This window comes from Bison bison, unplaced genomic scaffold (assembly GCF_000754665.1).
Source record: "Bison bison bison isolate TAMUID 2011002044 unplaced genomic scaffold, Bison_UMD1.0 scf7180017864105, whole genome shotgun sequence".
Classification (NCBI taxonomy): domain Eukaryota; kingdom Metazoa; phylum Chordata; class Mammalia; order Artiodactyla; family Bovidae; genus Bison; species Bison bison.
The window spans coordinates 8839999-8856317 of record NW_011494677.1 but is presented as its reverse complement, the minus strand read 5'-3'; the positions used below and the strand labels follow the sequence as shown (position 1 = coordinate 8856317).

The 16319-nt window shown below is 36.1% G+C and overlaps 1 protein-coding gene across 1 annotated transcript in view; it reads left to right on the top strand.

Moving 5' to 3' along the window:
* TNKS (tankyrase, TRF1-interacting ankyrin-related ADP-ribose polymerase) overlaps positions 1-16319 on the top strand; it is a 161604-nt gene that overhangs the window by 82370 nt on the left and 62915 nt on the right. The window contains exon 6 of the mRNA XM_010838821.1: positions 713-788. Within this exon, the coding sequence (XP_010837123.1) occupies positions 713-788 (76 nt within the window). The remainder of the gene's footprint in view (positions 1-712; positions 789-16319) is intronic.

The window sequence follows — 16319 nt, the reverse complement described above, 5'->3', positions numbered from 1 at the left end:
AAGGGGGAGGGCAGGTAGAGGTCTATAAAAATTAAAGCATGTTATTGTCTTGCTTGGATTTTATGCGATAATGTGGATAAGACCTTATACTAAATCTTTGTATACTTTATTTTGCATGGTTAGTGTATTAAATGAGACTGTCTTTCAATATGGTGATGATTATAAGGTTAATTTATTTGGAACATTTCTTAAGGTACCTGCAAACCGAGTTGCCCAGCTCTTCGGTTCATATTCTTGAAGTACTTAAATAACTATATCTGTATTTCTCTCTAGAAATTTTTCTAGCCAAGCTTGAATGAGGGGCATAAAGTAAATGTTAAAATTCTCATCCATTTTCTTTTGTTCTTGTTCATTTATAATTTAATTGATTAGCTTTTTACAACATTTTGTATGTTTAACTCCAGTGTTTTAGATCACTTATCAGACTAAAGTTTGTTTGTAATTAAGAACATGACTTTATGCAGATAAGTAAAGCAAATAATAATGTAGAAAGCTCCCTTATCTAAGATATACCACTATATGATGATTAACAGAAATTAATTAGGAATATATTGATTGAATTGAATTAAGTGTAGCAAAAGACATTCATTCAGAACCATATAAAAGAAATCAAAGAAGTCATATGATTTTCCATTCTGTTGTGAAAAATATCCATAAATATTCATAAGAAGCACTATAATTTTATAGGAATTGACTTCCTACCTTTTTGTAGGAGTGGTAATGAAGAAAAACTAATGGCTTTACTGACTCCTCTAAATGTGAATTGCCATGCAAGTGATGGGCGAAAGGTAAGTCATTTCAGATGTAGTATTCCCCTTCAGTGATTCTTTTTTGCTTTGCCGTTAAAATTTTTGAAGTTGGCATATATGTGTGTGTGTGTATACATATATATACACATACATATATATATGGCTGCATTTCACTGGCATCTTTTTGCTGTAAATGAAATGCTGTCGTATCTGTTATTGGCAGTTGTGACATATTCATAGAGCTGGTGAAGCAAGGATTTTAAGCCCTTTCTCTTAAATGTCAGACACTGAAAGTTATTTGTTAAATGGAACTGCAGCTTTTTCGGTGATTATCATTATAACAACATATATTATTTTCTGTGTGTGATTATGAAAATTAAAAATTTTTGTTTATGTCCTAATTACCCATCTTTGTTAGGATATATGTATTTTTTGTTTCTTTCTGGCAGAGGAAAATTTGTTTGCTAGATAACCAATACTTTTTCAAGCTGAGAAAATGCAAATGATTTTTCAGGTCTGTTGTAACAGCCCTGCCTTTTTTTCCCCCCATTGGCTAAGTTTTCGTCATTATATATTGAAAGAAAGTAGATTAGAGCAGTGAAAAATATCTATATTAATACACACTTATCATAAGGTAATATATGAAATGTGCAGTTGGTATCTTCATTCTCTGCTTAGTATTCTTGCTGAATTTAGACTGAAAATGTAACCCTTTATGTCCTTTGGTATTTAACTGCAAAGTTTTTCAGTGGTTTACCTAAAAATACTTTGTAGTATAAAGTCTTTTTTAAAATGATGATTAATTTTTTAATGTTAAACAATAGCTTTTATATTTTTAAAACCTAAAACAATTTTAAAGTAATCTGTAGACACTGAAGAAAATTATCTTGTACCTAATATTTAAATAATTAACTGCCTTGGAATTATTTATATCAAAAATATGCTATGGATGGTATCAGAAAGATGGTACCCCCTTAGAAATAATGAGCTGTTTTGCATTTAAAAAAACCATTTTTCTCTGAGTGGTAATTTTGTAGATTAAAATTCTTCAGCTTTCCTTGGCACCTCCACACTGTTATCCCTATTCTAATGAAATTCATATAATAGTGGCATGAATTAAATCCTTCTGAATATATGTTGTTATTGAAGATGGCTTGAATATTATTTCACGTGGCCTAACATTTATCCATCTAACGTGTCTCCATTTATCTCTGAATAAATAGAGACTTCTGCTTTCTTGGAAAGTTAAACTATTTATAAATTAAACTATAAATTAGCAAAGATTTATTCAGTACTATGAGTGACTTTGGGGAGATGTTTTCAAATGATAACTGCTCATTTTCCCTTCAGTTTTGAAGTTATGTTGGAAATTTTAACTTTATTGAGTTACTTTGAGTTCCAGATTTTGTTTGTATCCTCCTAGTAGATAGGTGACTTTTATCACTACGCACAAAAAGGCCATCTTGTCTGTAAGTGCAGCTATATCTTTAGACAGAATTCTCTGAGAACCCAGTCTGCTTCAGTTTCTCACAGCCATTTTAATATTACAAAATTTATGTGAGATTACTGTAACAGGAGTCAGTTTCTATCCCAGCCTTATTTCTCCCTTCCTCACCCTTATACCTTGACAACCCCATTTCTGGCTCAGTAAATCATGATAATTAAGGAGCATGAACTCTGATAACTAACAGATTACCTCTTCTCTCTGCCTCAACCCTACACAAATAGGTAGAACTTCTTTATTTTTCCTTCTCCCCGAAGGAGGATACCCTTTCCTTATTCCTGTAGCTGAAACTAATATATTCCTCATTTAAATTCCTATGGTTCTTTTTCTGTATTACTCTGTGGCATTTACCACAGAGTTCTTGAATTGTAGTTATTCATACATATCTTTTTCTTCTACTCGTCTGTTAGCTCTCTTTTGTACCGGACCATGCCTGGCACTTTGCATGTAAGAAGCTTAGGCTATGAATATGTTCCCTGAAGAACATAATTTTATCCTTCGAGTGAAAAAAAGAACATCTGTACTCTTTGCCATGTAGGAATTTAACTCAGAAGTATATGAATGGGAAATTGTGTATTTTCTGTTTTTATATATTATTACTAGTATTATTTTATTAATTTATTTTTGAGTAATTGTAACACAGAGGAGAATTATATATCGTAATAGGTAGAACATTTTAAATGTCTCAGGTATTATTATTATACTGAAGGTCTCGTAACATTATAAATAATGCAATAATTTTCCAAAATGTGCTTCTATACTTTTTTAGATTATCAATTTTCTCAAATTAGCTAGAAAAAGAAAATTAGACCTAAGCATTTATTGGGTTTTGGTGCTATGCATAAAACATAAAAAATCGTTCAATATTGTTCATCAATATGCAAAATGCAAATAAAATTTCATGATTAAAATTGAATAACGTGCATATTTAGATATTACCCTTATTTATGGCACAGAGCAGTTCTTATTAGATGTACCACTTTCACTGAAGCCAGAGAATGGTAGATAATCTAGGTGCTGAGGGAGGCTGGGAAAAGATCCTTTAGTTATGAAAATCTCTTTGTTTTTTTGCTGTTGATGTCAAGAGAATGTGTAAGCAAATCTAGCTGCTAAATTACAAGTCTAACTGATATATTCAGTGTTTTTCCAGCCATTTAATTCATTTGTTTATCTAGAATTAAGGAAGTCCGATGGTACATTAACAAGAAGACACAGATGCTTTACATGTATAGTAAGGCATATGAAGTTTCATTTCTTGACTCTGCATTTTAGAGCACAATGCAGAATCGAATTCATTTTTAACAGGTTTTTAAATGACTGTCTTAATGCTTACCTGAATCTTTGGTTGGCTCTGGTTTTACTGTGATTCTTGGTTTGTAAATTTTAAAAGCCCATGGAAATGTCAGGTGGAGAAATTGCCAAGTTATATGTGGGGGTTTTAGACTTTAGTATTCCTTTTTCAAGTAGTATGTGGGCTTATACAATGACAGTGTAAATTTTAAAGTCTCCTAATTCTATACTGTGACTTGATGATTATCTAATTAGGTAATAATCTGAGTGGTTAAAATTTTTATTTCCGACAAACATTTGGTTTTCTAACCTGTAGAGTCTGAAAATAGTGAATAAGGTTTTAAGCAGTTTGTATTGTTATATTTTGTTTTATTTTACATGTGAATCAAAGCAGAGCTTGGCTCCTCTAAAAATTTCCAGTTGTTGTTTTCCCTAAAAAGCAAAGGCAAAAAAGTTTTTAGTAATGTTTTGTTTTAAAATGCTACTTTCACTTAATTATACGTGTATTCTAATGCTGGCCATTTTAGAAACATAGGGCATTGATATAGTTAGACATAGCATTCCAGTTTCCTATTTTGAATTGTAGTGACCAGGTCCTTAAAACAGATTGCTTCTCTTCTATAATTCTTGTATTTTTGAACTTATATTTCTTGTCCTTTAATCTCCCTTTACAGCATTTTCTGTCAAGATCAGATGTTTTATTAGCAATTATCCAAATATTCTAGTCTTGTTTGATATGTAAATTTAAGATGGTGGTCATCTCGTTTTTCAATATTAATTTTTATAAGGATTTTACAATGCATGAAAATAAATACTTGAATACATCTCAAATTATTCCAACACTCAACCCTTTTCAGAATTCTTTTAGGTCTCTTTGTGTCCCTTTCCTGATTGCCTTTATCCCCTTCCAAAATAAATGTCCTAAATTTATCCCCTCCTTATAACAAGGAAGATTGGAGTTTGACATTACTGTATGTATTCCGAAATATGTGTCTTTGCATGCATTTTCTGTGCCTACCATTTCTGTAACTTTACATCACTAAATATTGAAAGTAAGTAAAGTTTGGTTGGAATTTTTATTTTCATTATTTTCAGTGTAATTTCTGGTGGTTCCTCTCTGCTCCTTTTGTTCATTCAGTCAACACTCAGTACATACCGTGGATAGGTCACTATGCTAATGTCATGGGAGCTAACTGTATATTTAATAGTATTGGTTCAGTCGGAGTTCAAAATTGATAGAATGATTAAGATACTATCGTAGACATTGAAGCCAATGCCTAAAAATGTGATTCCTATGGCTGTGATACAGTTATACAATGTAGATTTGAGGTGAGGTTTTCTTTCCTAGCTCTTTTATTTTGAAGGCATTAGTATTTAGACATGTATGCTCTTCTGTAAGAAACCACAAATTTAGATGAAAGACAACTGGAGAAGCATGTTTTAAATTCAGAAAGATTACTGAAAGAGTTTCTTTAAATGTCAGATTTCTACTGTGTAAATGTTTGCTTCCATAAAATAGTTAATAATGAATAAGACTCTGGAAATGGAGAAAGTAAGGTGTTTAAAAACTATTTTTTAATGGAGATCAATCAGAAATAAAGTAGAGTTTAGTACCATCCCTCGAAGATACCATAAAAAACTATGTGATAGAGTTGAAAGAGCAAATAGGCTTTTAGGCCAAACAGATGGATTCTGTTCTCTGCTTGTCTGCTTTCTAAGCGTGTGGCTATGGCACTGCAGCTTTCAGTGTATTCTTTACCAAATGGGTGTAATGATTCCCGTTCCACAAGACATTTGAGAGGATTAAATGAAATTATGTGATTAATATAACCCACAATAGAACCTCAGTAAATTAGATCCCCACTCCTTTGATACATTTTTTAAAGCTTTTGAACATATTTAGAATGGACATATACTTAGTTTTGGGGCTTCCCAGGTGACACAATGATAAAGAATCCACCTGCCATTGCAGGGGATGCAGGTTCGATGCCGGGGTTGAGAAGATCCTCTGGAGAAGGAAATGGCAACCCACTCCAGTATTCTTGCCTGGGAAATCCCATGGACAGAGGAGCCTGGGGGGCTATAGTCCATGAGGTCACAAAGAATCGGAGATGATTGAGTGACTGAGCATGCACATACATACTTCTGAGTACTTTAACAGTCCCTAGTTCTCCAGTACTCTTTCCTGGAAAATCCCATGGGCAGAGGAGCCTGGTAGGCTGCAGACCATGGAGTGGCTAAGAGTCGGACATGACTGAGCGACTTCACTTTCACTTTTCACTTTCATGCATTGGAGAAGGAAATGGCAACCCACTCCAGTGTCCTTGCCTGGAGAATCCCAGGGACAGGGGAGCTTGTTGGGCTGCCATCTGTGGGGTCGCACAGAGTCAGACACGACTGAAGTGACTTAACAGTAGCAGTAGCAGTTCTCCACTTAAATTGTATATTATCCAAGCTCAGTCCCAGGTGGCATTTAGATAAAATGTAAGTTACCAGGTAATCTGTAACACATTCAGTTGAATTAATTGTCTTGAAACTTGGTCTTTGTTCCCTGCCCACCCCATATCACATGTAATAAATAAATTTATTTTCACAGATTATAAATTGAGAAATGTGTTCATAAGACACATATGCCCATTTTAAGAATATCTTTATTAAAAATTAATATCTGGCTGAAAAATAATTCCATGATGTTCATCTGAATTCCATTTTAAGCACATCCAGTGAGGTACAAAGGATAAATAGGATTAGTGCAATGTTTTTTGTATTCATACTTAAATTTTAGGATTATATGAATTTGTCATATTCTCATACGGTATTCTTGGTGAACAGCTTTCTCCTTCAGTGTAAGTCTTCTCTAAATATCATGTTGGAATGGATATTAACAATCTTCACATTGTTACTTTGAAGATCCCTCAGTGAACAGGCCTCTCATTATTTATGATCTTGACTGGTCCTTTCCCATACAACCTGTGAACAACGACTGGGACTGCTTTGATGAATAAAGTTGAAGTGATGCTATGCCAGGTTTGGGACTAGCCCATGGAATTGGCCTGGTAGCTGCAGTTTCTTGCTCTTGGAATACTCTTTCTTGGAACCCAGATGCCACACCGTGAGGAAGCACAAGCAGCTGTGTGGAGAAGTTCACGTGGAAAACGGAGAACTGAGGCCTCTAGCCAAAACCCCCACCAAACTTGGTTAACCATCTGAATGACTCTTTTTTTTTTTTTTTCTTTATGTTTCTTTCTTTTTTTTTTTAATTTATTTAATTGGAGGCTAATTACTTTACAGTATTGTGGTGGTTTTTGCCATACATTCACATGAATCAGCCATGGGTGTACATGTGTTCCCCATCCTGAACCCCTCCTCCCACCTCCCTCCCCATCCCATCCCTCAGGGTCATCCCAGTGCACCAGCCCTGAGCACCCTGTCTCATGCATCGAACCTGGACTGGTGATCTGTTGCACATATGATAATTTACATGTTTCAATGCTATTCTCTCAAGTCATCCCACCCTCTGAATGACTTTTAATTCTCCACGTGTCCTAGACTTTTAGCTTCAGTTGAGTGTCCAGTCTAGCCTCCAGGTGACACTAACCATCCTAACACCTAGTTCATACCACACAGAGCAGAAGAACCACCCAAGTAACCTACCATTTTAGGGGTAGTGTGTTATGTACTAGTAGCTAACTGAAATACCCTATGCGAAAATACATCTCAGTGCCTATTATATAACTCAGTGCATATTATCTATTGGGCAAGAAAGTTTGTGTCTCTTATCAGGTGGATTACTGAAAATGGTTCTTTCTTAGCTACTTGAAAGAATAGTGAACATTTTTAAATAAATCACCAAACATATATTTCTTTTGATATGCTCACTTATTTTATATCTTACAATTTAAGATACTTTCCTCTCAGAATGCAAAAAAAAAAAAATCACAAACACAAAATTTATGCACATCTTTTTGGTCATGACATTGCAGGAAAAAGCAGAACATTGACGCTAAAAGACCAAGTTTTAAGTTAAAATTATTACTAACTGTATGATCGTGGCAAGTTTTATTATATCTCTTGAGTTCTCAATCTTTTAGCTTAAGAAATGATGGGTTTGGGCCTCATGAACTCAGATTTACCTTTCAGCTCTAACATCTTAAGATTTTTATGTGTTTTGTTGTTTTTCATCAGAGTTAATAATACAGAATTGGATTATATAAGAGTCAGTAAGAGTCAGTAGTGTTACATGAGATAAAACACACCTGATATCTAGAATAAAGTTTACATACAGCATTTTTCACCTTTAAGAAAGTCTTAGTGTTATCTGAGGACACATGTGTAGATCCCTGTGGCTTTCAGTGGCCTTTATCATCCTCCTCTGTTCCTGCCAAATCTTGGTTTAGAAAAGGTCAGAGCATTTTTTAATTTCCAGCTTTTCTGGCTCATAGTTTAGATGTTGCTTGGGATTATAGGAAGGTCAAAGTGCAGTTAAGTCTGCATGAGGGAACTATTCAAATACTTAAATTATGTACCTAATCAAATCACTTCTTTAAAGTACATCTTACTGAGTAGTGCGTGTGATACTGTAAGGCAGAAATCACTGAGAGCAAGTGTTCTTGCCTGCTGGTGTTGGGATATACTGTATAAAATCTTTATGCTTGTTTATATTCATTTTATAACAATAAAGGCTTGAAAATGCCTTCTTTATTTTTCATTAGGGAATCACTTCTACTAAAACAGTCTCTATTTTGTCTACCATGACATCTCTACTGGTGAGGGTAATTAGTACCCATGCCAACCATGTTTTGTTTCTCTCTTTGAGAAAAAAATTTTTAGTAGAAAGGGGTATGTGTAAAAAAGCAGGTGGTAAAACAGGAGTTCAGTTTAGCTCAGCTTAGCCATCCTCTTCTGAACTTTGGTTTCTCCTATATGCTCGCATTAAGTCACTAAGCTGTGTTTGACTCTGCAGCCCCGTGGACTGGAGCCCACTAGGATCCTCCATCCTTGGCATTTCCCAGGCAAGAATACCAGAGTGGGTTGCCATTTCTTTCTGCAGAGGATCTCCAGGGATCAAACCCGCATCTCCTGCATTGGCAGGCAGGTTCTCTACCAGTTAGCCACCAGGGAAGCCCCTGGTTTCTCCTATACTCATATCCAAAAGACCCAAGTTTCCTGCAGTTTTCCGTATAGACAAGTTGAGGGATAAAAAAAGGAGTGAGTATGAAATCATTTTGCTATGAGTATGATTCATTATTAAAATTCAATTTAGAAGTGAAATTACAAACGTGACACTTCAGTATAGCCTTGTAAGAATCTAAAGTGATTCCTCTGTCTTTCCAAATGAACCAGACTTTACAGGGTAGGTTAAATTACACCTGCAGCAGTAGCTTGAAAAACATCCATCTGGCAGAGTGTTAAGGGAATAGGAGATTAGGAAGAAACACAGAAGGTCACTCTAATGCTATTCCTAGTTCCTCAGTAGTGGAATTGTCAGTGGTGTTATTTACATATAATTATTTATCAATTATTACATGGTAATGATATTTTAAAATAGTTCTCTGATGATTATGATTGGTTATGATCTCTTTGGCCTAAACTGTTTATTTAATATCACTTGAAATAGAGTGTTCCCCCATCAGCTCTTAAATCCTTTTAAGTGAAGGGTGAACCTTAGTCTGTGAAAAGGCTTCCTTAGTTACAAAGAAAGTCTGATTTCAGAAACTCTTCTGGCCTAATGAGAAGCAGCAAAAAGTGGAGAGTTCATTATGGATTGAAGAACCTTGATATTATCTGTAGCTTTGGATTGGTATTATGAGAAAGAGTTGTTTGGCCATCATATAAAAACATTGTAAGCCATTCATTGTGTACCACCATCTGGTGCCTCAGTTAGCTTGGGCTACCATACCATAGACTAGGTGGTTTAAATAACAAAAGTTCATTTCTCCCAGTTCTGGAGGCTAGGAAATCCAAGATCAAAGTGCCAGCTTGGTCATTTTCTGAGGAGGGGATCTCTTCCTGACTTGTGGAGGGCTGCCTTCTTGCCAAGAGAGAAAAAGAATTCTTGGCTGTCTCTTTATAAGGGCACAAAATCCCATCTGGAGGGCTTTTACCCTCATGACCTCATCTACCCTGATTATCTCCTGGAAGTCCTATCTTCTGTCTCCTGGAATATCCCGTCACAGTGAGGGCTGGGGCTTCAACATATAATCCGGAAGGGCGACCCAAACATTCACCTGGTTATTTTTGTATGCTGCCTTTTTTTTAAAGTATAATAATTGCTCATGAAATCTCCACACACACACAAAAGCATATTCATCCATTCCCTCACTTCCTCAATTAATTTAGAATTATAAAAGGAAATTTCTAAAAGTATTAAGAATCTAAATAATATTCTTTTTTAAGAGAAGACTATTTTCAGTGACTAATAAAATGTCCTTCTCTGCTAAAAATGGCATCAAGAGTAAAACTTAAAAACACTATAAATACCATTCATATTTACCCAAATACATATTTGGGTAATCAAGTTAGTAAATTTGGAAATCAACTAAATATTAAATACTTTATATGTTGATTTTTTCCTTTTGTAAAGATATTTTTATTTTTCAATAGTAACATGATAATCCCCTACTCTGAATACCATAAAAATGCCCTTTAAAGTTATCTCCTAGATTCTGAGAGGGCACAATACCCTTAGAGTTGAGTAAGGGCAAGGAATCACTTCTTTTGTTAAGAAGTCCTACATTTTTAGGGAACCCTCCTACACCGTTGGTGGCTATGTAAATTGGTGCTGCCACTGTGGAGAGTGGAGCTTGGAAACCTTGGGCAGGGAATACCTACTTGGGCAAGAAATAGAGCTGGAAATCTCCGCACCTGGCTGCCTCTGGCTGCTGAATTCATATGTGCAAACTCAGAAATAACAGGACTTGATCACTGAAGGAACTTTGAGATGACACTATGTCTCCCAAGTCCTGGAGCTCTGGAGACACTAAAATCAGCTAAAGGAATTTCTCATTCTCACAGTTTATATTTTAAATGACTCCCCAAGGGTCTAAGGTGAAATGATTTCCCCATAAATAATCTTTAAATGAAACTCGGTGGACTCGTTTCCTTGTACTTACAGAATAAGGCATCTGTCTGTCGAACTTTAGTTAGAATCTTTGATGTTTAGATTTGAAAACCTTAGATTGTAAATATTAATTGTAAAAAGGAATTCAGGTGAGATTCGAATAGTCCAAAAACTTTTCTTTTGAAAAGTATAAAACATCAGGCTACTGTCAGACCACGCAACCTGATTTCCATAAAGTCTGCCAGCTGTTTCTCATTAAACAATGCAAAATTAACATTGTACCCCCTGAAACTGCTAAACATTCTTTTTTCTTTCCCATACAAACCCTGTGAGAGGATGCTAGGAACTCATTTTCATGCATACATTTCAATTCTTCTGCTGGTTCTGCGGCTGGTAAAGAGAAACACAAATTTCTGGCTGTTGAAGAATCCCCTTGGAGTTTCCACAATGATAATGTTAAGTTAAAATTTAATTAAGTTGGCATTCAGAGCTTTGCCCTCACAAAGATTACCCCATGGATTACCTGCTCTTTCTTGTCTGTTCATTTCCTTTCCCCTGTCCGATAGTCCTTTATAGTCTTACTTTAAAAAATAAACTTTTACTATTAAGGCAATTGAAGTATAGAAGTTTTATGTTATTAGTTATTTCATAAATTCTACAAATTTTCAAGTGCCTTAGGTTCCTTCCTAAAGATAACTACATATGTTACTTTGGAAAGGCGTTCTCTTTGAGGCTGTAAAATATCAATCATTATTCTACCTCGTTGAACTTTATTTGGAAGAGGACTTAAATGGTAGCTAGTCCAGCCTCCCAGTACAGTGTTGGAAGCTTCCCTCCAATAACTCTGATAGGTTGTCATCTCACTCTACTTGATCTGGCTCAACAGATCATCTCTGGATTTAGCACCAAACTTAGAATTTCACACTTTAAGGAGAGATATTGACCCAGTCAGAAGAAGCACTGGAATCAACTGGAGGGATTTAGTTCAGGAAGAGACCAAATGACCATCCATTAGAGATACATAGAAAAATCCAGCACTAGGAAAGAAGCAGATAAATTATCTTCTTTAATTTCAGTATTCTGTTATTCTTCCATGTCCTCTGATGCTTATTCTGAATCACTTCTTTTGTTAGGAAGTCCTACATTTCTAGGGAGTCCTCCTACACTGTTGGTGGCAGTGTAAATAGGTGCAGCCACTATGGAGAACAGTATGGAGGTTTCTAAAAAAAAATAAAGTTACCAAGTGATCCAGTAATGTTTCTCCTGGGCATGTATCCAGAAAAAGATGAAAACTCTTAAGTCAAAAAGATATATACACTCCAGTGTTCACAGCAGCACTGTTTACAATAGCCAGAACATGAAAGCAACCTAAGTGTCTATCAACAGGTGAATGGATAAAGAAGACATGATGTACATATACAATGGAATATTACTCAGCCATAAAAAAGAATGAAATAATGCCATTTGCAGCAACACACATGGACCTAGAGATTATCTTTTACTTCCTAAGCAAAGGAAGACAAAGACAAATATCATATGATATCTAAAATGAACTTATTTACAAAACAGTCTAACAGATATAGAAAACAAACTCTTGGTTACCAAAGGGGAAAAGGAAGGGGAGATATAAATTAGGAATTTGGGATTAATAGATACACACTACTATGTATAAAGTAGATGAACAGCGAGAACCTACTGTGTATCACAGGGAACTGTATTCAATATCTTATAATAACCTATAATGGAAAAGTATATATATATATATATGAATCACTTTGCCATATGCCTGAAAATAACACAACAGTACTTCAGTTTTTTTAAAAAAAGAAGTCCTACATTTCTGGGGCACTCATCCAATAGTATGGCACACTCTCAATATTGATAGGGTCTGATTTGAATGCTGAGTTGAGTCAGAACTACCAAAGTGATCCCTGCCCACCAACAGCAGTTTCCCCTCCCTCTCAGCCATACTCATTCATTTCTGAACATCCTCTCCAGAATCTGAGTGTCAGAACCCAGCCAAAGGAAAGGAAGGAAGGCAGAGTGAGAGTTCTGAGGTCAGACTTCCCTGTATTTGATCTGACTCTGCTATTAGCTTGCCATATTAATCCCCATGTTTCTTAGTTTCCTTATCTGTTGTGTGGAGATAATGATAGTCTCTAGACCTGGTAGTGGTTATGTAAAGTAAGCAAATTCATACATATAAGGCACTTTAGTACATAGAAAGTACCCAGTAGATTTTAGCTATTATTTTAACAAAATACTTTGTATTTCAAAGTGTTTTTATATCTTCTATTTCATTTTCACCAGAAAATAACACAGTAAAGAAGCCAGTACTATTATTACTCTCTTATTTCAGAGATTGAGACTTACAAACATTAATATGTTAAATGCTCCTAGGTTGTAGGAATAGTATGTCTTACTAATGAAAAGTAACAGTCTTGATGTAGTCCACTGTGATGGGACTGTAGCTATTATTAGGTGCATGAGCTCTAGGCGCTTTGCTTTAGAGAACTGCTGACCAAGTGTCCCAGCACCAGAGAAAAAGACTCATAATGGGAAAGAAAACATTATTATTAGAAGATCTAATAATGTGTGGTCTGTAGAAAAAAGAAAAGTTAAAGGAGATACTGGGGAAAGAAGTGAATTAAGGTATCTTTTTAAAGTCTTATTTCTACTTTGGTTCATCAGTTTTCATTCTGCAGATAGTTTTTCTCTTTTAAACTATTTTTATAATAGCCCAAGAGTTGAGAAGCTACAAGGAAACTTGTTATGATACTATGTAAAATACCTATTCTAAAGACAGGTGTCAGTGATGAGATATAGTTATTTCCATGGACTCATGCCCGTATTGATTCTCTGGCTTTTAATTTGGTTTGATGCTGATTTAAGTTTCACTGTCTCAAAGAACTTCTTAGCTATACCTCACACTCTATGCCTAAAGGAAATTTAATAAGCTCTGATTATGCATTTATTATATCTTCCTGAGAGTTTTATATTAATGGCTGATACAGTATTTTATTTGTAGAAGGGGCACACTGATCTGTCTTAACCAATGGTAAGTTTGAATGAGATATGTTTTGTTAAGATAGCCAGAGCAGAGATGGAGCATTTATAAATGTCCATTTATAAGGTGTTAGTCACTCAGTCATGTCCTATTCTTTGCGACCCCATGGACTGTAACCTGCCAGGCTCCTCTATCCATGGGATTCTCCAGGCAGGAGTACTGGGGTGGGTTGCTATTTCCTTCTGTTTATAAGATCCAACCAGTCCATTCTAAAGGAGATCAGTCCTGATGCTAAAGCTGAAACTCCAATACTTTGGCCACCTCATGCGAAGAGTTGACTCATTGGAAAAGACTCTGATGCTGGGAGGGATTGGGGGCAGGAGGAGAAGGGGACGACAGAGGATGAGATGGCTGGATGGCATCACTGACTTGATGGATGTGAGTTTGAGTGAACTCTGGGAGATGGTGATGGACAGGGAGGCCTGGTGTGCTGCGATTCATGGGGTCGCAAAGAGTCGGACACGACTGAGCAACTGAACTGAACTGACAAGGTGATAGTTATTAAATAATTATAGCACAGGACTTCCCTGGTGGCTCAGATGGTAAAGCGTCTGTCTACAATGTGGGACACCCGGGTTCGATCCCTGGGTCAGGAAGATCCCCTGGAGAAGGAAATGGCAATCCACTCCAGTACTATTGCATGGAAAATCCCATGGACAGAGGAGCCTGGTAGGCTACAGTCCATGGGGTCGCAAAGAGTCCGACACGACTGAGCGACTTCACTTTCACTTTACACAGTGGAAATACTATACAAAGAATAAGATGGACCTATATGTACTAGTATTTTTAAGAGAAAAAAAAAAGCCAATTCAGAAGAATATTGTGTAATCTGTGTGTGACAAGTGAAAGTGTTAGTCCCTCAGTTGTGTACAACTTTGTGACCCTGTGGACTTAGCCTGCCAGGCTCCTCTGTCCATGGAATTCTCCAGGCAAGAGTACTAGAGTGGGTTGCCATACCCTTCCCTGGAGGATATTTCCAATTCAGGGATCAAACCCAGGTCTCCTGCATTGCAGGCAGATTCGTTCCCATCTGAGCATTTCCCACCAGGGAAGCCTTGTGTGACAAAAGCAACAGCACAAAGAACTCAGAGGAAAACAAACATGCCTTCATATAACATAGAAAAATATCTCAGATGATACAACTATAAGTAGTGCCTATCTTTAGGAAAGGAGTTTGTTGGATAAAGAATGGCAACCCACTCCAGTATTCTTGCCTGGAGAATCCCAGGGATGGAGGAGCCTAATGGGCTGCCATCTATGGGGTCACACAGAGTCAGACACGACTGAAGTGACTTAGCAGCAGCAGCAGTAAGTCTTACCTCATCGCAAATGCATGTGTGCCCTTGGCGCACACACTCAGAGACACACATGCTATTTTCTGACTTGAGACAGGTCCAGAATCCAAGAGTCATTCAGCTTGAAGTCTGCCTAGAGTTGGATTATCAACCATCCCAGTTTGCCTGGGGTGAATGGGTTTCCTGAGACTAGGAATGGCCTGAGCAAACCAAGATGAATTGATTACCCTAGCCTGAAAAATCCCAGAGGATTTCATCTAGGTCAAAATGAAAATCTTAGTGAAAACCGAAATACACTATACATCATGAAGTTAGGCAACACTCTGTTGACTTACATCATGGCTTCGCAGTTGTGGTTTTGTTCTTTCTTAGGGAATGCTTCATACATCACACAGGCCTGTGTTGAAACGTGGTATAAATCTTTTACACAAATTCAAAGTCATATTCACCAAGCTGGATTATATGTATCCCCTCTTCTCTTTCACTAATGTAAATCAAAAGCAAACTATAATTTTCATTTCATTACTAGCATGAAGCACTGTGTTAAGCCTTCAAACATAAAATTAAAATACACTCCTCATTCTCAACAAGCTCACAGTGGATTAGAGGAGACAGACACATAAATATCAGTGTTTAACTGTGTTATTTTGTGACAAGTGTTAAAGTATAAGATAGTGGCACACAGTTTTAGAACCAGTCTTTAGCAGTCTTTTAAGTGAATACTTTTTGTTGCCATTAACAGCCATAGGAAATTCTGCAACTAGAAAAGAAGTGTGGGTACCTAGGTGTCCTGGATACCAAGGAGAAAAACATTTCAATAAGGAATAAATGATCACCTGTGTCAGATGATGCAAATAGGTGAAGTAAGATGACGGCTGAGAAATGATGATTAGGAAATAACTTCTAAGTGTGCAAGATACTCAATAAGGTGATAATAAGTAATAACCACCATTTGTTGAGCTTTTTCTGTGTGATACTGTATTAGACGCTTATTTATATAGTTAACTTTAATCCATAAGATAGTCTTACATGGTAGGAATTATAATTCTCATTTTATAGATATTAGAAGCCAACTCAGACATTAAGAAACTAGTCCAAAGCCACATAGCTTGTATATTTTGTAAAAGAGACATGCAAACCCCAAACTTAAAAGTCTCTGCTCATCATTTCTTCTTACTGTGCTGCCTGCACTTCTGTTACAAAGTTGTGTCCACAGTTTTTTATATACTTTTCATTTAAAATGTTTTACATTTTTACAGTGTTGTTTTGTTTTCTGCCGTACAACAATGCAAGTCAGCCGTAATTATCATCCAAAATTTTATAACAGAATGGTTGTTGTTCCTGTTTTAGCTTT